The sequence below is a fragment of the Schistocerca piceifrons genome, chromosome X (genome assembly GCF_021461385.2).
Source record: "Schistocerca piceifrons isolate TAMUIC-IGC-003096 chromosome X, iqSchPice1.1, whole genome shotgun sequence".
Taxonomy (NCBI): Eukaryota; Metazoa; Arthropoda; class Insecta; order Orthoptera; family Acrididae; genus Schistocerca; species Schistocerca piceifrons.
This window is the reverse complement of record NC_060149.1, coordinates 751,597,870-751,623,044: the sequence shown is the minus strand read 5'-3', so window position 1 is coordinate 751,623,044 and position 25,175 is coordinate 751,597,870. Positions and strand designations below refer to the sequence as shown.

Here is a 25,175-nt window from a genome sequence, read left to right as displayed (position 1 = left end):
TCTCTCTCTCTCTTTCGCTCTTCTGAATGGCTTGCAGCACAAGAAGCTGCAAGAGAGAGTGATGACTGCTCTTACATGGATTGCAGGCTGAGTGAATGGTTGGACAGCAGTTGTTCCGCACAAGATGCTGAAGAGGACAGAGTACATGTTTAAATTTGGATATGGTTTGCGTCTCCCTGAGTGTCAAGAATTGAGGCACATAATGACATCTTGCTTATTGATGGATTTTTTCCTTATACTGGATGAAATTTTGAAGTTAGAATTATGTGAATTTATGGTAAACTCTAAAGTAGATCAGAAGCATGCAGTGTATGTGGTGACTGTATGTAATGGATGTTTCACACAAATTATAGTTTAACAAGCAAAAGGTCAAATTTAAAATTATCTGTAAAATGAATAACCATACCCACCCCCAGCTCACACACCTTTACTATACTCATTGTTTTTACTATGTCTGATATTTTAGCATGATCAGTAGTCTATTTCTTCCCTCTGCAACAGTGTAATGCCTGTATTCATATCCATGGCAGTGAAGTAAAGTCTACATCAGTCCTACATCCTCATTGCACACAGTCATTCATTATTACAATGCAATGTTGTATTATATCAAACTTTGATTTCTCCTACTATTGAAGAGACACTCATCCACTAATAATGGGCAGACATTGTTGTTGTTGTTGTTGTTGTTGTGGTCTTCAGTCCTGAGACTGGTTTGATGCAGTTCTCCATGCTACTCTATCCTGTGTAAGCTTCTTCATCTCCCAGTACCTACTGCAGCCTACATCCTTCTGAATCTGCTTAGTGTATTCATCTCTTGGTCTCCCTCTACGATTTTTACCCTCCACGCTGCCCTCCAATATTAAACTGGTGATCCCTCGATGTCTCAGAACAGGTCCTACCAACCGATCCCTTCTTCTAGTCTAGTTGTGCCACGAGCTCCTCTTCTCCCCAATTCTATTCAATACCTCCTCATTAGTTATGTGATCTACCCATCTAATCTTCAGCATTCTTCTGCAGCACCACATTTTGAAAGCTTCTATTCTCTTCTTGTCTAAGCTATTTATCGTCCAATTTCACTTCCATACATGGCTACACTCCATACAAATACTTTCAGAAACGACTTCCTGACACTTAAATCAATACTTGATTTTAAGAAATTTTTCTTCTTCAGAAACGCTTTCCTTGCCATTGCCAGTCTACATTTTATATCCTCTCTACTTCGACCATCATCAGTCATTTTGCTCCCCAAATAGCAAAACTCCTTTACTACTTTAAGTGCCTCATTTGCTAATCTAATTCCCTCAGCATCACCCGACTTAATTCGACTACATTCCATTATCCTCGTTTCGCTTTTGTTGATGATCATCTTATACCCTCCTTTCAAGACACTGTCCATTCCGTTCAACTTTTCTTCCAAGTCCTTTGCTGTCTCTGACAGAATTACAATGTCATTGGCAAACATCAAAGTTTTTATTTCTTCTCCATGGATTTTAATACCTACTCTGAACTTTTCTTTTGTTTCCTTTATTGCTTGCTCAATATACAGATTGAATAACATCAGGGATAGGCTACAACCCTGTCTCACTCCCTTCCCAACGACTGCTTCCCTTTCATACCCCTTGACTCTTATAACTGCCATCTGGTTTCTGTACAAATTGTAAATAGCCTTTCACTCCCTGTATTTTACCCCTGCCACCTTCAGAATTTGAAAGAGAGTATTCCAATCAACATTGTCAAAAGCTTTCTCTAAGTCTACAAATGCTATAAACGTAGGTTTGCCTTTCCTTAATTTATTTTCTAAGATAAGTTGTAGGGTCAGTATTGCCTCTTGTGTCCCAATATTTCTACGGAATCCAAACTGATCTTCCCCAAGGTCAGCTTCTATCAGTTTTTCCATTCGCCTGTAAAGAATTCGCGTTAGTATGTTGCAGCTGTGACTTATTAAACTGATAGTTCGGTAATTTTCACATCTGTCAACACCTGCTTTATTTGGGATTGGGATTATTATATTCTTCTTGAAGTCTGAGGGTATTAATATTATCTGTACCATCTTCTTACTGCAAAGAGCAGATGCCATTTTCAAAAAGGTGTTATGGCCACACTGTTGTGACTCGCCGATCTTTCAAAGTGCCGCCGTGCAGTTACGCGCGTCCTCTACATGCAGCGCTGTCTGCCAGCCATGCAGCAGCAGCAGCGCCACCTAAGTGGCCAGCCAGCCAGCGGCCGCTAGACTCAGACTCAGTTATGATTTGACTGTTAAAATGTACATACGTCACTCTGTTTACTTGATCTGTGACTTTCATGTATTGCGCCGTCCTTGAAATATATTTGTTCAACTTGAAGTTATAGCACACACAAAAGCAGCATGGAAGGTTCTTCACAAATCACCATTCACCATCATTTCTACTATCACTGAACAAATCCGTTTCACAATACCTACTAACTGTTATAAGGGGCTGCTTCTGTCTACTCCAAGAAGCTAAATATGAAGTTTACAACACTCAAAATCACACAGTCTGACAACATTTTAACATGGTCACAATTTCTCTTTGTCTTTCTCTTGTGTTTTAAAATGATGTAAGCCATTATTTTTTGCACATACAATCAAGCTAGTCATGCAGTCACTATACCCTGGTATCTTTCAACTTCTATATATTTCTATTATATGTTTATTACCTTATAAATAAAAAAACATTTTTTTTTAATTTTAAATTCATCGCATTAATGTGATCTTAGTAAATGACTGTTTGTAAAATGATACTTTCATATAGCGTTCATTTAAAAAAAATGATGAGCATTCCACTTGGGACCTGTGGAAGGTACATTAGCTTATTTGTTTCAGTTGTAAATATTTGTCGGTATTATTGCTTTTCTGACATGTTCTACATCCTGGAGGACCTCCTCACTACGGATCAATTGGAATGAAAGTCAATCTAATCTAATCTAATCATCAATCCACTGTGCAGAAATTTTAGGGAGAGTGGATAAATGTTTACAGCTTTGATGACTAACAGAGAACAGGGGTTATTCAGGTGACATACTTCCAGGAAGCAAAGAACTGAAAAACTGGATGTTTAATTTTAATTATGAACAGCTTTTTCCATGTACAGAAGGAAGTGGACTAGAGACATATGTAATCTCATCACATCACAATCACTATGAATGGCATTGTTTATAAACTGTCAATCCTCAATAATTAAAGAAGTAATCAAATTTTAGCTCATGGAAAATTCTGTAGCATTATCACTTTGTTAGGAGTTACACCATCTTTGCATACAGGGCACTGTTCCTGTGATTTCAGCCACTCCAAAATACACGACCAACAAAACACATGACCACATGTTGTTGCTGATGGACTGGCTAATTCTTCCAAGCATAATGAACAAGTATGTCCTTTAATTCTTTGGATATTAGTAGAATACTGTGTTTTTTCTACTGAATGTGAAAACTCATGTAAAAGTTTTCTATATCCGTGATACAATGCAAGTAATAAGTATGTAACAGATGAAATTAACACTGCTTTGAATACGGTATCTGTGCTGTGATCTTTGATCCAGTGGTGATGAAGAACCTAAAAAAAAGAAAAGGAAACAATTAGTTGTATAATTTAGCCTTTCACTTAAGATTCACTAAATTCTCAATATTTATAACTAAAATTTTCTTTTTAGAAGTAGTACTTCAAATCTGAGCACTGACTTATATTTGTTTTTTGTTGTTATTTTACAGTACAATTAATATGACTTATTCTACAAATACAAAAATTTATGCAAACAGACTACACTGGCTTGTCAATTTAATTTTGCACTTTCTTTATACAGCCACTATGCATTTTGGAGAAATGTAGCACAATAATTGTCAATTCATTTTAAAATTAATGTAACATGTTGGTCTTGTATATATAATTTTCTAATTTGAAAAAATAAAAATAAATGTACACTGTAATTATACCTCCATCATCAGCTGGATTTATTTTATACTTTACATAACACGTATGTTGATGTTAGGTTTATGATATTCCAAAAAAAAATTTCATGATATCATACACTAGAAAATTTAGAAAAGTGTACACATAAAAGCAACATCTATGTTATGTTAATTTACAAATAAATTCACCTGGTGATGTAGGTGTAATTAACTGCCATTCATAGTGGAAATATAAATGATAAGACAAACACTTGTAGGCTTCATCTACATCTACATCGGCATACACACCCCTAGCTACATATGTGTACGTATTCTGCAAGCCAGCATACGAAGTATGGCAGAGCCTATTTTCTATCACAGTTACTCATCCTCCTTCCTGTACACTTACTAACTGAACAAGGTGAAAAATGACTGCCCATATGCTTCAATACGAGCAATGATTTCTCTTATCTTGCTTTTGTGGTTCTTATGCAAGATTTATGTTGAAATTTCCTGACAGATTAAAACTGTGTGCCGGACTGAGACTCTAACTCGGGACATTTGCCTTTCGCGGACAAGCGCTCTGCCAACTGAGCTACTCAAGCATGACTCACAACCCGTCCTCACAGCTTCAATTCTGCCAGTACCTCGTCTCCTACTTTCCAAACTTCACAGAAGCTCTTCTGCGAACCATACAGAACTAGCACTCCTGGAAGAAAGGCTAAGCCATGTCTCCACCACATCCTTTCTTCCATGAGTGCTAGTTCTGCAAGGTTCGCAGAAGAGCTCCTGTGATGTTTGGAAAGTAGGAGATGAGGTACTGGCAGAATTGAAGCTGTGAGAACGGGTCGTGAGTCGTGCTTGGGTAGCTCAGTTGGTAGAGCTCTTGCCCAAGAAAGACTAAGGTCCCAAGTTTGAGTCTCGGTCCGGCACACAGTTTTAATTTGCCAAGAAGTTTCATATCAGCGCACACTCCGTTGCAGTGTGAAAATCTCATTCAAGGTGTATGTTGCTGGAAGTAGGATTGTTCTGAAGTTTTTTTTGTATATGGCAGTTCTCTAAGCCTTCTCAGCAGGATTGCCAAGAAGAACATCATCTTCCCTCCAGGGATCTTATTTATGTTCATGGAGCACTTTCATAATACTTGTGGCATGACTGGACTTAGCGGCATACCTATGAATTGCTTCAATTTCATCCTTTAATCTGACCTGGTGGAGACCCAAAACACTCGAGCAGAACTTGACAGTGTTGTGCAGAAGTGTTATAAATGAGCTACATTTTCCCAGAGTTCTCGCAATAAACCAATGTCAACTTTCCACCTTCCATACAACCAACTTTTCATGCTCGTTTCATTTCATGTTGCTTTATAACATTATGCCTAGATATTTAATTAACACAACTGTGTGAACAAGCACACCACTAATTACATAACTGAATTTCAATTGTTAAAGTGTTTGCATTTAAAATTATGCTATCAGTACTGCTATTTATTTATTGTAAGATAATATAATAGTGTTTTCATACTACAAAAAGAAATCACAACAACCACAAATGTTATGGAATCCCACACTACAAAAAATGGTTACTAGCATATTACTGCTCACTATAGTAGAGAGAGAAGCAGGAACTGTTGAAAATAAATTAATGACTGTGGATTCTACCAAATTCTTGGAATATTTTTAGGGAAAAAATGATCATGGTCTTCACCCACAACCTACTTAGCAAACATGTTAAACAGTCTTGCACTTAAAATGACAATTTAGCTCTACACAAGTGACATGGCCACAAGAAAAGTTGTTTATCACAACTACTTTAGTCCATTGTATGATATGGAATATCTTTTGAGAGAATGCAAGTAGTGTGTATAAAATATTATTACTTCAAAAAAAAGGAAATATGAGTAACAGTAAGCCTAAGAATTTTTGTCAACCACTATTTAAGCATCCAACTATTTTAATTATCATGTGTATTTACAAGACACATCTGAAAGAACAGACACCACATATGTAACTATGGTAAAGATAACCAGTTGATCACTTCAGTGTGGATGCATACCATGCTTGAACTCTTACAGGAATCAACAAGTAATGAGAATAATGGGCAAGCGGCACTACGTCAGTAGTGTGTGGATAAGTTGAGATTTGGGTCTGATAGGAGATGGGCTAGGATAGTCCTTGCAGTTGTGATGACCACTGTGTCTGGTTGGTGCACGATCAGCACATCTGCCTAGTAAGCAGGAGACCCGGGTTTGAATCCCAGCCTGGCATAAATTTTCAACTTTCCCCATTGATTTAAGTCAATGCCCACTGGAAGCTAATGTCATTAATTCCTTTGTGTCTTGAAAGATATTTAAAATTTTCCTCTCACAGATTAAATCTCTATGACCAAACTCCACAGTATGTGCCGACAAAAATTTACAATACATTAAAAGTGACAAACTTTTATAGTATGGAAGTAGGTTTACTGAAAGATAAATCTTTGTAAAAAAACTTATTAAAAAACTGTTACTATTTGGTCACGGAACTTTTAAATTATGATACAGCTATATTTGGATAGTGACATGGTATACTTGTACAGGTGGTTGTAAATTAAGATTAATTTAGGTTTTTGAACCTATGTGTGCATCTCTGTTACATTATTTATACTGATGAGTCTCCTACATAGTAAATCAATATATAATACATGATGGAAGTACGTATTTTTCCTCTACAGCAATACAGACCAGAAAATGAACATGTACTGCAATATGTCTCCATGTCATATTATTATATACTTGGAAGACTACAAATTCATGAAGTACTTAGAGAGGCGACTGCCAAACAAAATGTGTGTCAGATGGATGGAGGGGAGTGGGGGGATGGGAGAGAGGGAGAGAGAGAGAGGGAGAGATTGAGAGAGAGAGAGGGAGAGAGAGAGAGAGAGAGAATAGAGGGACGAGATGGGGGGGGGGGGAGGGGATACATTAATTGTTCATGAAAAGCTAGGAATTAACTGTAAGGGACAATATATACCTGAATCCAAATGCTGGAATGGAAATAAATGATGGAACGCACAACCACAGAAAAAACTGAAAACGGACAGGTGTCTTCTTCCAGAATTCAGTTTGGAAACAGAGAGCAATGTGAAAGGCAAGGGAACTGAAATGCAAAGAGCAGAAAGCAAAAAATCTGAAGACTGACAAACAAAAGCCAGTATAAAAAGGAAATGTGAATTTTTCAGAGAGAAGGGAAGGGCTCGTGAATAAACGCTTAGAAAAAGAATGCATGTAAACAATCTATACTACTATAGAAAGATAAATCGTCATTTAATATTGTTACCAAAAATCTCAAAAAGTTATTGATTGATTTAGTTCAAATTTTTACGTCATACTCTAATAAACATTCAGATAGACATACAGTACAGGTACACATTTCTAAATATATGTGATATTAGAAATAAATAGACAATAATATAGAAAGAGGACACATCATTAGCAAAAATCTCAAAACGTTTGTGACCGATTTACTTTAAGTTTTTACATGATTTTTAATCCCCCCCTCTCCCAGCTTAAATCAGTTCTGCAGGGACTTCTGGACATTGCGGAGGCTAGTTGTAAAAAAATCACACAAAATCAGTAAAAGGAATCACTCATGGACTCCAAAGTGCTACAAGTAGTCCATCTAGCACAATGACTGTGCATAGGAAGTTAAATAGAATGGGTTACAATGACCGAGCGAATCCTCATAAGCCGCACATTTCTGTAGTCTGTGCTGAGAGTCACTAGAGATGGTGCAAAGAGTGGCATCACAGGACAGCAGATGACTGGAAATGAGTGATTTGGATGGATGAATAGTGCTATGTCCTGTGGCAATCAAGTGAAAGGGTTTGCATTTTGCGAATGCCTGGAGAACATTACATGGCATCAGGTGTAGTGCCAACAGTGAAGTAGAAAGGATGGCATCAGGTGTAGTGCCAACAGTGAAGTAGAAAGGAGGTGACGTTATGGTATGGAGTGATTTTCATGGTTATTGTGTGGTCCCCTATGGCACTTAAGAAGATACTAAATGTGCAAGGATTTTAAGACATTTTATAGCATTGTGTACTGTGTACAACAGAGAAACAGTTTGGAGGCAATGAATCTTTGCATCAGCATTACAATGCATCCCATCATAAAGCAGAATCTTCAAGGCAATTGTTTGTGGACAGTAGCTGTGGCCGAGCGGTTCCAGGCACTTCAGTCCAGAACCGCGCTGCTGCTATGGTCGCAGGTTCAAATCCTGCCTCGGGCATGGAAGTGTGTGATGTCCTTAGGTCAGTTACGTTTAAGTAGTTCTAAGTCTAGGGGACTGATGACCTCAGATGTTAAGTCTCATAGTGCTTAGAGTCATTTGAACCTTTTTTTCTTTTGTGGAAGTAACATTCCTGAAATAGACTGGCCTGCCCAGAGTCCCAACCTGAACACAACTGAACACCTTCAGTATGAATTAGAGCACTGACCTCACACCACACACCAGACCACAGCGTCCAATATCACTACCTTAGTATCCCTGGCAGCCGCAACAGAGTAGTGAGGAAAACTACCATGAACAGCATGTGGAGAGCATCATATGAGCAAAACCACTAATCCAGATGTTTTTTGCTGGATATTGTTATACTGACAGGTAATACTATTGTCAGTCCAGCCGATAAGGCCATCTTATTATTGCCCACCAGCATGTGGTTATACAAAATCATACAAAATTTGAAGCTCTCTGCCAAGCATGAAAAACTTAACTTTGTGAAACTCTGTCACTTGCTCAAGCAGTATTTTTGGCATCAAACCCATGAGGTGTTGGTATGATTGTAGTTTACCAGCAGCACAACCACACTCGTCAGTCACATGCTACCTGGATCACTAACCTGCAAAGTCTCTCTTGCAAGTCTCAGTTTCAGAGACCTCAATGTACTACCATATACTAACTAGGGAAATGATTGTCCAATTAGCACCCAACTCTGAGGTCCAAATTAGGGCATTGGCCTTGTCTGATGTTTCCTTAAATAAAGTTGCCCAGATTGCTGAACCACATGAACTTATGGCAATGGCAAGGGACATACTTCCCAACAACTGGCAGATGGTAAAGTTGTATATTGTGGTAAACAGCCCCTAGTTCCCCAAGAGGTCAGTCAAGTGACCTGTCCTTCCACTGAGCCACTGTGTGATGACAGCTTAAACAACTTGAGTGCAGTAATGTCTTGGTGCTGACCATCTTCACATGTGGCAAGTTTGGGAGGTATAAGTAAGTTGAAGAGCCACGTTCCTTGCTTGCAACATTTTTCAGTCTCTTTGTCTCACTCCCCTTCTGCATGAGTTTCCATTCAATGGGCAAATTATCGATCCTGTTCCAATTTTAATTGGTGCATATTAGACAGGACTGCGTGTACATAGATGCCACGTGTGGGTTATGCCAGAAAGTAAGCCATTTCATTTGGCACCAGTTTGTGACAGTTGGCGAGCTGCAGATCAGTCATCAGAGTCCCCACTGCTTTCCCTGGGCTCAGAGACTGTGTAATATACTCCACAAGCATCGTCCCGGTGTATTCTGCTTATGTTGGTCATCAATAGGCAGCTGATTGAGTTCCAAGTAGACACAGGGAAAATGGTGAGCCTAATTAACTTAGACACATACAAGCCCTTGAGCTGCCCTGCATTGCAATGACCACTACATCAGTTGGTATCTTATAGTAAACAACGTATTCCATTACAAGGGTTATTCTTCATCTCACCGTGTTATAAGAATGTGGAACGGCAGCTTACGCTGTTGGTGGTAAAGTAACTGTTGGTGCAAAATATTTTTTTTGGCTGGATGCCTTTTCCACTTTTGGGTTGCAGATCATTGACAAAGTCCACTTAGTCTCCCAACTGGTTCCCCTTCCATGATTTGGACTCTTTACTATGGTAGTATGACCAGCTGTTTGAAAATGCCTTGGGTCAGACAAAGTGCCGAGGCCATGTCTCCCTTAAGCTGTCAGCAATACCTAAATTTTGTCACCCCCACTGCATTCCCTTCGCCATTTGTGATAAGGTCATGACCAAGTTGCAGCATGGGTAGGCACTCTGTGTCATTTCTGCTGTTTCGTATAGTGTAGGGGCCACCCCTTTGGTAGTGATTCAGAAGCCAGACTGCGCCATGCGCCTTTGCAGCAATTTTAAACAATGATCAATGCGCAATGTGCTATGGACTCATGTCCCATTCTGTGTCTGGAGGAGTTGTTGGTGAAGTTGTCAGTGAACCAGCATTTTCCCCATATTGATTTTTGTGCCACATGCCTGCATTTACCACTGGATACGTTTCTCAGCACTTCTTGGTGTTCAACACCCCATTTGGCCTCTACCACTGTTTGCCCTTATCTGCTTGCACTTTGGAGATTTGTCGGGCCCAGGAATTTATCAAAGGTATTTCGAGCTTCTGATTTAGGAGATCCCTTGTTGTGTCAACTACCTTGATGACATCTGGGTCACAGGTTCCATGTGAAAGGAGCATTTGCGGAATCTACAGATGGTTTTCCAATGCCTTCTGAGGAATGGCCCTTCTTACAAGTTGGAATAATGTAGTCCTTTTGCTGCAAAGGTGTAGTTTTTGGAACATGTGCTTAGCAAAGATGGCCTCATCCCTACTAACTAACACGTCAAATTCATAGTCAACCTGCCAGCACCCAAACCAAACCTGAAGGAGCTCCAGTCCTTTTTGAGTAAGATTTCTTATTATGATAAGTTCATTCACCAGCATGTACACACCTGCCATCCCCTTTAACCGACTTCACTAAAAAGGCTCAGATGCATGTGGTCTGCAGACTGTAAATGACCTTTTCAGTCTCTCAAACAGTGTTTTTGATCCACTCCCTGTTTTGTATCCTGCCTGGAAGGTGACGCGTGGGTCTGTTCCTGTAAACTGAATGGGTAGGCCGAATGTAGGAAGTGAGTAGGAGCAGGAAAAGGTGAAAATCTCTCGGTACTGCTCCTATAAATGGTTTTACTATATATCACAATATTAACTGAATACATAATAATGTGAATACCTAACTTTGCACTGAGGAGCAAGTACGTGTGAAGCCAGATGTATTAAGTTACACAGTTACAAGTAGTGGTTTGCCCACTATGAAATAGAAACATGTTGCTAGGTCTTCTCCTCAGCATCAAATGGGTAGAATCTGCAGCGGCGCTCCAGAGCTGAACGGCGCTGGCTAGAGGGTGCTGTCGTCGGTGTCGGTGTCGTAGTGCCAACCTACGAACTTGCACCTATACCATGGCACACCCTGTTTGGCTCCTTTTACACAAGGTAATCCATTAACAGGGGCCTGTGATGCATTCCAGTGAAGCATTGATGCAGTTCTATCACATCAAAACCCACATGGCACCGAGCAGCCCATCACTTACACATTGAACACGCTTTTGATGGCACAAATAAACTATTTTCAGGTGGAAAACTAGGTGCTGGCTATCATTGTTGATGTTAAAAGTTCCATGTTCTTTTGTAAGGAACAAAGTCCCTACCCGTCACTGACCACGAGCCACTTATTTCATCATTTGGCCTTCGTTCTAAGATAATGGATTGGACTGCCCACTGATTGCAAAGGTGAACACTCTGTCTTAGTAATTATTGGTATGACATTCATTATTGGTCTCCTGCTCAGCTAGCCCTATTTGCAGGTTTTGATGATACCACAGAAAGGTGGAAAAATTAACTACACCATTTTAGGTTGCAGTGCCAGGTAAGGCGCAGTAGTAGTTGTTTGTATGACATAGCATGGAAACTGCAGCCTCTTACAGAATATATAAAAAGTAGAATTTGCAGAGCTGTGTCGATTACTAACACACTACTATGGTCAGCAAATGCACATGGTAACTGCTTGCTTACAGTTCTATCAACATCATAAGCATAGCTCACTGACTTACAGGGGTTAGCATACAAATGTAATTTTGACTTTAAACATTGTAGCACTTCCTAAACTGACTCCATAACTTTGCATCTGGTGGTGCAGCTGATGCCAGAAAGGGCAGTACAGATGAAAGCATAAGCATATTCAGATCCGACGTTATATGCAGGAGTTGGAAGAGATGATTGCTGCAATGAAAAATGTGTATCCAGATGAATGGCAGATGGCCAAACCTGATACGTCACACCAGTCGAGCTGGTCTCCATCAGCAACTGTTCAGGCTTAGTGACCATGTCATTGAGGCGGTAAGTCAAACGTAGTAGCTACAGTTGCGATATACATAAATAAATTAATAAATGGTATTGGTAGCATTACTAGGGAAAGATACACAAATGGGCATGTAAGAGAAACTGGGAAATAAAGAAGTCTCTTTTTATTTTGTTTGCGTTGCACATAATGAGAACTGCACATCATTCAGTGTTAGTCCATTGGGTATTTTATATCCCCACAAAATATAAATTGAATTTTATAAGTTATAAAAGTTAGTTGGTTCAGTAACTTCTGCATTTTTATGCAACCAAAGCAATTGCTTTTGATGCAAGTACAGTTTACATGAACAAACATAAAAAAAATTATATAAGAATTGTTGTTATTTTGTACTCAGCAGAACATTCTTCTTCATGACCAAAAGGCAAGAGTCTCCTATTATTATTGATAAGTACAAAAGCTGTTTATAAATAACAGAAACAAGTTTTATATAAGCTCAAAGAAGTACTGAAGGGATGTTTGATATGTTTTCATTGTGCAATGTGTTTTTTAATTTTACATTTTTGTGAGGAAATTTCATTTTCTGGTGCTATATGATAAATCTGTAATTTTTTCTTAATTTTAACTACAACACTCTTATGTTTTACATAAAAAAATCAACAATTTCCAAGTAAAACCTGAACTAAACATTGACAGTTTCAATTTCGCTATAAACACTATTTATTTTGAAATAGTGGACAGAAAGATAATGATGTGGAACAAAAATATTCTGTAGGTTACATGTCTTTTACTTATGCTCATTCAGCTTCTAGATGGTTCATTGCTTCTGGTTTCTAAGAGAATACAGTATGACACTGATCACACAAGCAATCAAAGAGATCGAAATGAGGTAACAACCGAATGGTATTCAACACACCTAAAAGATTTATAAATGACAACAGCATAAGAATTTTTAATTACATTCTGGAAAATAACAACTGGGGTAGTGAATCAAGTGGTGATGTCAACACAAAGTTTGACTCATTCCTTGAAAGCTACAAACACTGCTTCGATGTTGCCTTTCCTATAAAAAGAGTCAAAACTAAATATAAAACCAAAACATGGGTTACACAGGGGATTAGAAAGTCATCAGACACTCTCAGAAAGTTAAATAAATCAGCCAGGAAGAATGTAGCACTGAAAGCACATGTGAAATGTTATAGAAGCCTGTACAAGAAAGTAATAATTGCAGCTAAGAAGCTTGATAATGATTCATATATATTGAGAAAGGTAACAACAAAATGAAGTCAACTTGGGAGGTAATGAATAAAAATATAGGTAGACACAAAAGAAAAGATAACAGCTTTGTCATTAAAAGTGGGGGTAAAACTGTTAAGGACCCACTTCAGATTGGCAATATATTTAACAAACATTTCACAAATATAGCCATAAATTTAATTAAAACTAAATGCAATTCCAATAGCAAGATAAAGATCCCCATGAATGACATGACTATGTTCCTTTATCCAGCAACTGAATCAGAGGTACTAAATGCTATAAATAAGTTAAAAAATAAAATGTCATGTGGGTGTGATGGGATTCCTGACAAAGTCATTAAGCAAAGTGCAAAAAACATAGCCTCACATCTCACTGAAATTATAAATGAATCTTTTAAGACAGGGGTGTTTCCATCAAAACTTAAAATGTCAACTATAAAGCCACTTTACAAGAACGGTGATAAATATGATGTTAGTAACTTTAGGCCTTTATCAATGTTGTCAGGTTTCTCAAAAATAATAGAAAGGATAATGTATCATAGACTACAAATTTCTTATTATGAATAGAATATTGGTTAATGCGCAAAATGGTTTCCGTAAAAATAAATCAACTGAAACAGCTATCTTCAGTTTTTTGCAACTTGTTCTAAATTCCATAAATAGAAAGGAATTAAATTGTGGATTGTTTTCAGACTTATCAAAGGCCTTTGATGTCATCGACCATAAGTTACTGCTTAGGAAGTTATATGCCTATGGGATACATCGAGTTGCCCACAAATGATTTGAATCATATCTGTCGGACAGGTATCAGAAGGTGGAGATAAGCCATGCAGATAGGACATATTCATCAAGATTCGAGAGAGTTTTGTACAGAGTACCCCAGGGATCTGTATTAGGGGCATTACTGTTTTTAATATTTATCAATGACCTACCAAGTCAACTATCTGAAGCAGAGGGAGTACTGTTTGCTGACGATACAAGTTTGTTTGTTAAAGCAAATAGTGAAGCTGACTTACAGGAAAAAGTCACATTAACAACAGACAAAGCAGACAGATGGTTTAATGAAAACAGACTCACTGTGAACGCAAAAAAAAAGTGGATCAACTTCAGACATATTACAAATAAAATAAAAACTAACCTTACAGTAGAACTGGGTAAGTGTAAGACTGAACAAGCATCATACACTAAATTCTTGGGAGTATGATTTGATGAACACTTAAGATGGGAAAAGCATGTACTATCACTGAACAAAAAATTAAGTCAAACATGTTATATACTTAGAATGCTTAAAAGCTCGTAGTATTAAAACAATGTTATGTGTTTATTTCTCATTCATGCACAGTTTATTAAGATACGGTGTACAGTTTTGGGGGAACAACAGTCTAACAGAACATTCATTTAGACTACAAAAGAAGGCAGTCAGAATAATAAAAGGTATAGGATATAGAGACTTTTGTAGGCATGCTTTCAAAGAATTAAAAATCATGACACTACCATCCTTATACATATATAAAAGCATACGTTTCTTAAAAGAATACAAGGAATTTTCTACATTAAGCAGACAATTTCACAACTATGAAACGAGGAATAGGAATGATTTCCACAGAGAAATTCATAAAATAGCTATGTATCACAAAAATGTACTATACCAACCCAAAATCCTCTACAGTGCTCTCCCCAAAGAACTAAAAATAATACCAAAACTGCACAGATTTAAAAGAGAATTAAAAAACATGTTATTGAACAATAGTTTTTTACAGTATTGAAGAGTTTATGAATAACTGACAATAAAAGCGCAGTTAACATTTCCCTGACATAATAAATATGTGTAATTGATCACATTTAAATACTTGCTGTTTCTATGAAAGTGTGAAACAGTGTTAATGTAAGAATGAAAATAATCTTTGATGTGAGAATCACTAGCTTTTTTTTGTATATGTTGTTATCCTACTTGTATATTTTTATGTTAATGTTCTTATAGTTCTATTAAAATTGTAATATCTAAGTGACAAGTAAATTCAATTAAAAATTTTCATGTACATGTATTTCAAATTGTAATGTTTACTGACAAGTCCTATGTCATTTTGATGATGTACTACAAGGACACTAATAAATTGAACTGAATTGTACAGGTAATACTGCTATAATTTTAACCCTGGAGTGGGCATACCTATGTATAAAGTGCGCCACCCACAAATAACATTGTGTTGTACCATTCCATTGTTGTTTTACAATTGAGGAGCAAGAAAATGACCCACATTCCAAGCTAGCAGCACAAACCCACAATGAGGCAGCTGTCTATGAGATAATTAGTAATCAAATAAGAGTTTGACTGGGATCTGATGCAACTGCACTGTTTAATGCTCTGGCTGGGTCATTACTGTGGGAGTGACACTTGTATACAGCACCATAGTGATACAATGAAAGTTTATTTTATTATTGTTTAATTAAAGATTGATTTACTTCATATAAGTTTATTTTATTGTTGTTTAAATAAACTACGATTAAACTGTGATTTCATACATGTTTATCTTGATGACATAAGACAATTGTTCTTTTTATGTGTGTAGAGTACACTGTGTGCTTGCTTGTGTTATGAAAACTGGCACATCCACTCAAGTGTTAACTGACCAAGACTACTACAAAAAACCACCATACTCTACACTTACTTGTGATAGTCTATGGTAGCCTATGGTAGTTTTACAACTATTGGAAGTAACAGAAGAGGTTCTCCTACATCATGAGGCCAGACATGGACCACATTGGACTACTCTCAATCTCTGATGAAAGAGTCACTGAGATCACAATACAGAACACAATCCCTCTAAAGTGTCACACTTGGACAGCAGTCTCACCCACATTGCTTGTCATTACACTAGAGGTGACAATGAACCTACTTCTTTGCAAATGGTTGTGCCCACTTAATATTTAGCAGCTGTGCACAGCAAAAGATAGTGAATGGTGTTGTGGGTCAACATTCCCGTGTTTCCAACTGAGCCCACAAGCATGTCAGTGGGCGTACAGTCACACTATATCATAACAGACTTGGAGATAGTTGGGTGTTGCATGAAGTTTCAATTAGAAATAGGGGCCTGAGCCAGTCTAATTTACATTCTTGATACTTACCACCAGTTGGAGTGTCCCCTTACAGTGCTCTCAGCACAAAAATGTATCTTATAGAGGGCAGCAGATTCCCTTGTGGGGACAACTACTAGTCATAGCCAAACACACAAATGCATTATACGAGCTCATACTTTTGGTAGTAAATTCACAGTTACTGAAAATATTTTTGGCCTAGATGCTTTCATCATTTTTGTATTTGAAGTGGTCAATAAAGTTAACCTTGTGTCTCAGACAGTTCAGGACTTGGATGCATTACTGCTGTCATTTGACCTACTTTTTTGTAATGAACTGGGTAGAGCCACCAATTCTGAAGCCCATGTAACACTAAAGCCATTGGCAGTAACTAAGTTCTGTTGAGTTCACCCCGTGACTTTTGCTATGCAAGATGAAGCGACAGCAGAATTTGACGGATGGCAAAGTCTCGGGGTAGCGTCACCAGTTTCATCAAGCCAATTAGCCCCAGTGGTCATGATGCAGAAACCCAATAGCGATGTTAGATTTTTTTGTGATTTCAAGCACACAAATCAATGCATAGAGTGTAACAGATTTTTATCCAACGCTGTGTCCTGAGGAATTGTTGACTAAGTTGGCAGACAGTTAGTATTTTTTCAAAGCTGATTTCAGAGATGCATACTTGCAGTTGCCCCTGGATTCTACGTCCTGACAGATTTTAGTACTAAATACTTGTTTTGGGATGTACCAGTCTGATTGCTATTTGGAGTAGCTTCAGCTCCAGGAGTCTTCCAGTGCTTTCTTGAGAAACTTATCACAGACATTCCATGCTGTATCAATTATTTAGATGACATTTGTGTTTCTGGCCCCATAATGAAACAGCATTTGCAAAATTTGTTGGCAGTTTTCAGCAACTGTTAGCCAATGCACTGTGTTTTGAACTTGAAAATTTAGTTTTTTTGGTCCTAGAGTGCAATTCTTAGGGGGTGCTAAATAAGGACAGTATTGTTCCAGCAGCACAGTATATTGAGCCAATAGAAAATTTTCCAGTTCCTAAGAATGTTAGGAAGCTACTGTCATTTCTTAGGGAAGGTAAACTGATATACAAAATTCATTCCATGGACTACTCACATTTGCCATCTGCAGAATTAACTTCACAATGTCCGCAGCTCGTGGTCGTGCGGTAGCGTTCTCGCTTCCCGCACCCGGGTTCCCGGGTTCGATTACCGGCGGGGTCAGGGATTTTCTCTGCCTCATGATGACTGGGTGTTGTGTGATGTCCTTAGGTTAGTTAGGTTTAAATAGTTCTAAGTTCTAGGGGACTGATGACCATAGATGGTAAGTCCCACAGTGCTCAGAGCCATTTGAACCATTTTGAACTTCACAAGAAAAGGGTGTAGTGTGTGTGGTTAGTAGCATGTTACTTGGAATTCCAGAAATTGAAGCAACACCACCACTGCATACCATGTTTCGCCACATTCGTTTCAAGTAGACCTTTGACTCTGGCTACTGACAGGTCTCAATATGACACTGATTCCCTGTTCTTACACAAAAATCCCAAAGGCTCATAGCAGCCTATTGTGTTTGCCTCTAAGAATTTGTGAGCAGCACAGAGGAATTATCCTTGGATTGAGAAAGAGGCACTCATGATTGCATATGGTGCCAAAGAGTTCCATGTTTTCTTGTATGGCAGTAAGTTCCATCTCCTTAGAGACCAAAGCTGCACACCTCATTATTTCGTCTCCAGGCTTAGATTCCAGCTAAAATACCACAGTGTTTATGGCATTGGGTACTGTTTCTGAGTAATTATACCTAAGAAATTCACTACAGACCAACCCCACAGCACGTGAATGTGGATGCCTCGTCACACTTACAGGTGGGTCCCAACACCGACTTTAACCAGCAGAAGACAATCTGTATTGTGCTGAACCAGAGCCTTCACAGTATCTTCAATGAATTTCCTTTTGCAGCATGGGAAGTCACAGTGGCCTAACCCAGGATCCAATCTTGTGGAAGATCATTACAGCAAGCCAGCAAGAATGGTTGGAGCATTATCCTGCAGGGTCAGACCTAGTGCTCTAGATGTGTTATTCCACCATCATTTTGATGTTGCACTCTGCAGTAGTTACACACATTCCATTAGGGTATTTGGTATATGAAAGTGCTGGCATGGTGATACATCTATTGGCCAACAATCAATTTGGCCATCGAGCACACAATGCATGCCTGTTCATCAGCTTGTGCTGGCAATCAGGCATCCCTGCTTGAGGCATTTTATTCGTGGTCCGTGCCAGAGCACCCATGCAACTATGCCTTTGTAACACTGAGCAACAGACAACACAAATCAGCAAACAAGTTTTTGACCTCCCATCTCTGATGGAGAATTGGTCCGCAGGTGCTTCAAGCTTTGTCCACAATGTCCCAGAGGAGAGTGCCCACGTGGAACACCTGGCTGCGATTCCCGTCACCCCTCATCCCATGACTCACCGACTCCAACACAGACCTGTGAATTGTTGGCCCTACATGCCTTTTAAAGGGGGAGGGATTTGGCATCCCCCCCCCCCCCCAGGTGCATGTATGTTGGATGAGGAGCTGTTCACCATCAAGAGTTCGAGTGATCCGCAACTCCACTCTAAGTGATGTGAGCGCAGTGCCTCTGGAGTCATAGCATTCCTAGTTCGACTATACAGACTCCGAACCCAGTCGGATAATAGCACGAGCCCAGATACTTGTTTACTCGGCCTATGCTCGCCTCATAAATGCTGTGAATTCTTCATGATGTTTCACCCTAACAGTCTATGTTCGTCCATGGCTGCACTTCAAGATACACTGGTCATCAGTTAGGCTGACACCTAGGTTTTTGCAGTCGCCACACATCGTAGTCCACCATGCTCATCATGAACATTAATTTTTTTAGATGCTATCATCTCACTATGAAAGATATAACAGCATTCATTGGAATACCCAATGATAATATTTTATGAGCAATCAACATTTTAAGACCAAACTTGTAACACAAGACCGTCATTTGAATTCAACAGATCCTTAGGAATTGCTTTGTCACCTTCAAGATGTTACTCTGAATCAGTAGCTGCTGCTATATAAGAGCACATGAACTCCCTAACTTTCGATACCTTGCAGATTTATTGGTTATTTTTCTCTGAATACCATTATATGTAACACAGATGCTGCAATCTGAAAGATATGGCACTTAAATCTACCACATGACTGCACCTTTAGACTGCACGAAACTTGGCATCAGGGTCGTGAGCAAACGTTCAGTTGTGCATGTTTTAAGGAGCTTTTACACACATACAACTCACATCACGTAATTGCCTTATGCACCAAACACATACAGATTTAATAAACAATGTGCACGGTTCACGATGTGCACAGCTAGCCCTTGCTACTCAACTATAAGCTTATGTCAGTGCCAGCACATGGTAGCGCACTGCGGCAGACATTTATCCCTATTCAGTCAGCATAAATCTTGCTAGATGAAAGCAAACTACTCAGATATGCTAATTATCTCACTATATACTGCAGCAAAATTAGATCGGACATTGTACTGTATGTATTGTATGTTAACCAGGGGCCTAGAAATGACAGAGAGGCTCCATCCCCGCCACAGCCACAGTGGTCCACAACCCACGACGACTACCACAGTCCCCTTCACCCCACACCAAACCCAGGGTTATTAGTGCGGTTTGGTCCCTGGTGGACCCCCCCTAGGGAACATCTCACACCAGACGAGTGTAAACCCTACGTTTGCGTGGTAGAGTAATGGTGGTGTACGCATATGTGGAGAACTTGTTTCGCACCAATTGCCGACATAGTGTAGCTGAGGCGGAATAAGGGGAACCAACCCACATTCGCCGTGGCAGATGGAAAACTGCCTAAAAACCATCCACAGACTGGCCGGCTCACCGCACCTTGATACAAGTCTACCTGACAGATTCGTGCCGCGGACCAGCCACTCTTTCACACCCGGAAAGCTGTGCGTTAAACCACACAGCCAACCGAGCGGGCTAGATCGGACATAGTATATGTTAAAGTTGTACTGACAGTAAACCTATTTTGTGGGTTTCTGAATGAATTATAGTATATTAATTTGTGAATTTTATCATACAGTAATTCATTTTAGGTGCTGAGAATCATAAAGACCTCAAGCACATCACTGTCGGCTGTGAGATTGTAGCATTTATTCATGCTTCTGGAATCTGTTGATCTTGTGGTGAGTTAGGTTTATCTGTGCTGTAAATCTACATTGTATACATGAAAATACATGAAAAGCTGCATCACTGGTTTCTCTGGTATTTACTTATATGTGGTTGATGGCAGTGTGCTTCAGGCCCTTATGGATTCCAGTATGTCATTTGGTTGGTTGGGATTAAAGGGACCAGACTGCTACGGTCATCGGTCCCTTTTTCCAATTACTAAAAACACCCACAGAGAATAAAAGCGATTAACAGAATAGAGCACAAACGACACAGAACAAGAGAAACTGAGACAAAGACCAGACAAGACGAACTAAAAACACACAGAGCATGACGGTGGTTGGCCAACCATAGAAACAAAAAAGAGGAAAAGCCAACCACCAAGAACACATTAAAAACTCAGGTTAAAATCAGAGGCTAAAAGCCAGAATTAACACTAAAAAACATAAACACTCAGATTAAACGATAAAAACCCCCTGCCCGAATAAAACGCAAAACTAAGTCCACCATGGCAGAGTCATCTATTAAAAGGGCAGAGAGTGTGTCAGGCAGCGCAAACGTCTGCCTGAGCACAGATAAAAGTGGACAGTCCAACAAAATGTGGACCACTGTCAATACCGAGCCGCAGCGACAGAGAGGGGGGTCCTCACGACGCAATAAGTGGCCGTGGGTCATCCGTGTGTGCCCAATACGCAGTCGGCAGAGGACGACAGACTCCTTGCGAGAGACCCGCAAGGAGGAGTGCCACACAGTCGTCGTCTCCTTGATGGCACGGAGTTTATTAGGGGTGGTCAGACCGCGCCATTCAGCGTCCCAAAGCGAGATAATTTTGCGGCGTAAGACTGCCCTCAAATCAGTCTCCGGAAGGCCAATGTCTAGAGTGGGTTCACTGGTGGCCTGTTTGGCCAGGCGGTCAACACATTCATTGCCCGGGATACCGACATGACTGGGGTTCCACACAAAGACCACAGAGCGGCCGCAACAAGCAAGAGTATGCAGGGACTCACGGATAGCCATCACCTAACGAGAATGAGGGAAAAACTGGTCGAGAGCTCGTAAACCGCTCAGGGAATCGCTACAGATCACGAAGGACTCACCTGAGCAGGAGCAGATATACTCTAGGGCACGAAAGATGGCGACCAGCTCAGCAGTGTAAACGCTGTAGCCACCCGGCAAGGAACGTTGTTCGGAATGGTCCCCGAGAGTTAGCGCATACCCAACACGACCAGCAACCATCGAAGCGTCAGTGTAAACAACGCCAGAGCCCCGATACATGGCCAGGATGGAATAAAAGCGGCGGCGGAAGGCCTCTGGAGGGACTGAGTCCTTCGGGCCCTGTGCCAAGTCGAGCCGAAGGCAAGGGCAAGGAACACACCATCGGGGTGTACGCAAAGTGGCCCGGAAAGGAGGTGGAACAGTGAAAAACCTAAGCCCGGAGAAAAGCTCTTTGACGCGGACCGCGATCGTACAACCTGACCGGGGCCGACGTTCTGGCAGATGGACGACCGATCGCGGGAACAGGAGACGATAGTTTGGATGCCCGGGCAAGCTAAAAACATGGGCAGCATAAGCGGCCAGTAAATTTTGGTGCCTGAACCGCAATGGAGGGACACCTGCCTCCGCAAGTATGCTGTCCACTGGGCTGGTGCAGAAGGCACCAGTGGCAAGTCGTATCCCACTGTGTAGTATTGGGTCCAGCACCCGCAACGCAGATGGGGAAGCGGAGCCATAAGCCAGGCTCCCATAATCCAGATGGGACTGGATTAATGCCTGGTAGAGCCGTAACAGGGTAGATCAGTCAGTGCCCCAGCTGGTGTGGCTCAAGCATCTCAGAGCATTTAGAGGCCGCCAACACGCCTGCTTAAGCTGCCGAATATGAGGCAGCCAAGTCAGCTGGGCATCAAAAACTACACCCAAAAACCTGTGGGTCTCATCGACAGCAAGGAGTTCGTCGGCAAGATAAAGCCGCGGTTCAGGATGGACTGTTCGGCGCCGGCAGAAATGCATAACGCGGGTCTTGGCAGCCGAAAACTGGAAACCATGCACTACAGCCCAAGACTGCGCCCTGCGGATAGCGCCCTGTAGCTGACGTTCAACAGCTGCAATGCCAGTAGAGCTGTAGTAAAGGCAGAAGTCGTCAGCATACAGGGAAGCGGAAACAGAATTTCCCACCGCTGCAGCAAGCCCATTTATTGCGATTAAAAACAGGCAGACACTTAAAACAGAACCCTGTGGCACACCGTTCTCCTGGACGTGGGAGGAACTATATGAGGCCGCGACTTGCATGCGGAAGATACGATACGACAGAAAATTGCGGATAAAAATCAGCAGAGGACCCCGAAGACCCCATCCATGAAGCGTAGAAAGGATGTGATGATGCCATGTCGTATCGTACGCCTTCCGCATGTCGAAAAAGACAGCGACCAGGTGCTGACGGCAGGCAAAGGCAGTACGGATGGCCGAATCCAGGCTCACCAGATTGTCGGTGGCGGAGCAGCCTTTACGGAACCCACCCTGAGACGGAGCCAGAAAGCCCCGAGACTCCAGTACCCAATTCAAGCGCCGGTTCACCATCCGTTCAAGCAACTTGCAAAGAACGTTGGTGAGGCTAATGGGACAGTAACTGTCCACCTCCAGAGGGTTCTTTCCAGGTTTCAAAACGGGGATGACAATGCTTTCCTGCCATTGCGACGGAAACTCCCCCTCGACCCAAAGACGGTTGTAAAGGTTGAGGAGGTGTCGCTCGCAGTCCACTGAAAGGTGTTTCAGCATCTGACAGTGGATGCCATCTGGCCCAGGAGCGGTATCAGGGCAAGCGACTAGGGCACTGCAAAATTCCCACTCACTAAATGGAGCATTGTAAGATTCTGGGTGGTGGGTGCGAAACGAAAGGCTCCGACGTTCCATCCGCTCTTTAATGGAGCAGAAGGCCAGCGGGTAATTGTAAGAAGCGGAACTAAGAGCAAAATGCTCTGCCAAGCTCTTGGCAATTTCGTCGGAGGTTGTACAAACTGCGCCATTCAGTGAGAGCGCAGGGACACTGACAGGGGTCCGATAGCCATAGAGGCGTCGGATCTTGGCCCAGATCTGCGATGGAGAGACATGGAGGCCAATGGTGGACACATACCGCTCCCAGTACTCCTGCTTGCTTTGGCGGAGAAGGCGCCGGGCCTGCGCACGCAGCCGTTTGAAGGTGATGAGGTGTTGAATGCAGGGATGTCGCTTGTGACGCTGTAGCGCCCGCCGGCGATCTTTAATCGCTGCAGCGATCTCAGGCGACCACCAAGGCACAGTCCGCTGCCGAGGGGACCCAGAGGAATGGGGAATGGCAGATTCGGCGGCAGTAACGATGCCGGTGGTGACCGATTGAACCACCGCATCAATTTCATCATTAGAGAGAGGCTCAATAGCGGCAGCGGAGGAGAACAAGTCCCAGTCAGCCTTATTCATAGCCCACCTGCTAGGGCGCCCAGAAGAGTGACGTTGTGGTAGTGACAGAAAGATCGGAAAGTGGTCACTACCACACAGGTTGTCATGCACACTCCATTGGACAGACGGTAAGAGGCTAGGGCTACAGATCGAAAGGTCAATGGCGGAGTATGTGCCATGCGCCACACTAAAGTGTGTGAAGGCGCCATCATTTAAAATCGAGAGATCGAGCTGCGATAATAAATCCTCAACGGTGGCGCCTCGACCTGTTGCCACGGACCCACCCCACAGAGGGTTATGGGCGTTGAAGTCGCCCAGTAGCAAGAAAGGTGGCGGCAATTGGGCTATCAGTGCAGCCAGGACATGCTGCGAGACACCACCATCCGGTGGAAGGTAAAGACTACAGACGGTAACAGCCTGCGGCGTCCACACCCGAACAGCGACAGCCTCTAAAGGTGTTTGGAGAGGGACAGACTCGCTGTGCAGAGTGTGAAGGACATATATGCAGACGCCACCAGACACCCTTTCATAAGCTGCCCGGTTCTTATAATAACCCCGATAGCCACAGAGGGCGGGAGTTCGCATTGCTGGAAACCAAGTTTCCTGAAGAGCAACACAGAAGAAAGGGTGAAGGCTGATAAGTTGTCGGAGCTCAGCTAGATGGTGGAAAAAACCGCAGCAGTTCCACTGGAGGATGGTATAGTCCATGTCTGAGAAAAGTGTGATGAGACTTGGAAGGCCGATTACGCTGCTGGGTCACCTGCTGCCTCCAATTGAGCACCGGTGCTAGCGCTATCCATGGCGTCTGAGGGACCGGCGAGATCGAGGCCCGCAGCGGACGCCAGAATCTCCACCTCGTCCTCAGACGCAGAGCTTGTAGGAAGCGGTGGGATGGGTGCTACCGCAATGTCGTTTGCCTTGGGGACTTTCTTCTTCTTCTGTTTCTCTCGCTGTGCCTTCGGTGGTTCAGGCTGGGAGGGCTTCACTGGGTCAGTCTCAGGGACAGACGACGACCGTGAGGCCCTACGACCAGGGACCGGTGGTTGTTTGAGCCACTTGCAGCTGTCTGCTTTTGTACCGGTCGGAACTTGCGAAGGGAGGTCCCCAAGGGACCCCTTCCTGGCGAGAGGAGCCG

The 25,175-nt window shown here is 41.7% G+C and overlaps 1 protein-coding gene across 4 annotated transcripts in view; it reads right to left on the bottom strand.

Moving 5' to 3' along the window:
• Window positions 1-3,064: 3,064 nt before the first annotated feature.
• LOC124721663 (peroxisome biogenesis factor 10-like) overlaps window positions 3,065-25,175 on the bottom strand; it is a 123,952-nt gene continuing 101,841 nt past the window's right edge. For all 4 annotated transcript variants that reach the window (XM_047246733.1, XM_047246735.1, XM_047246734.1 and 1 more), the window contains exon 5: window positions 3,065-3,571. In XM_047246733.1, the coding sequence (XP_047102689.1) occupies window positions 3,221-3,571 (351 nt within the window). In that variant the 3' untranslated portion in view covers window positions 3,065-3,220. The remainder of the gene's footprint in view (window positions 3,572-25,175) is intronic.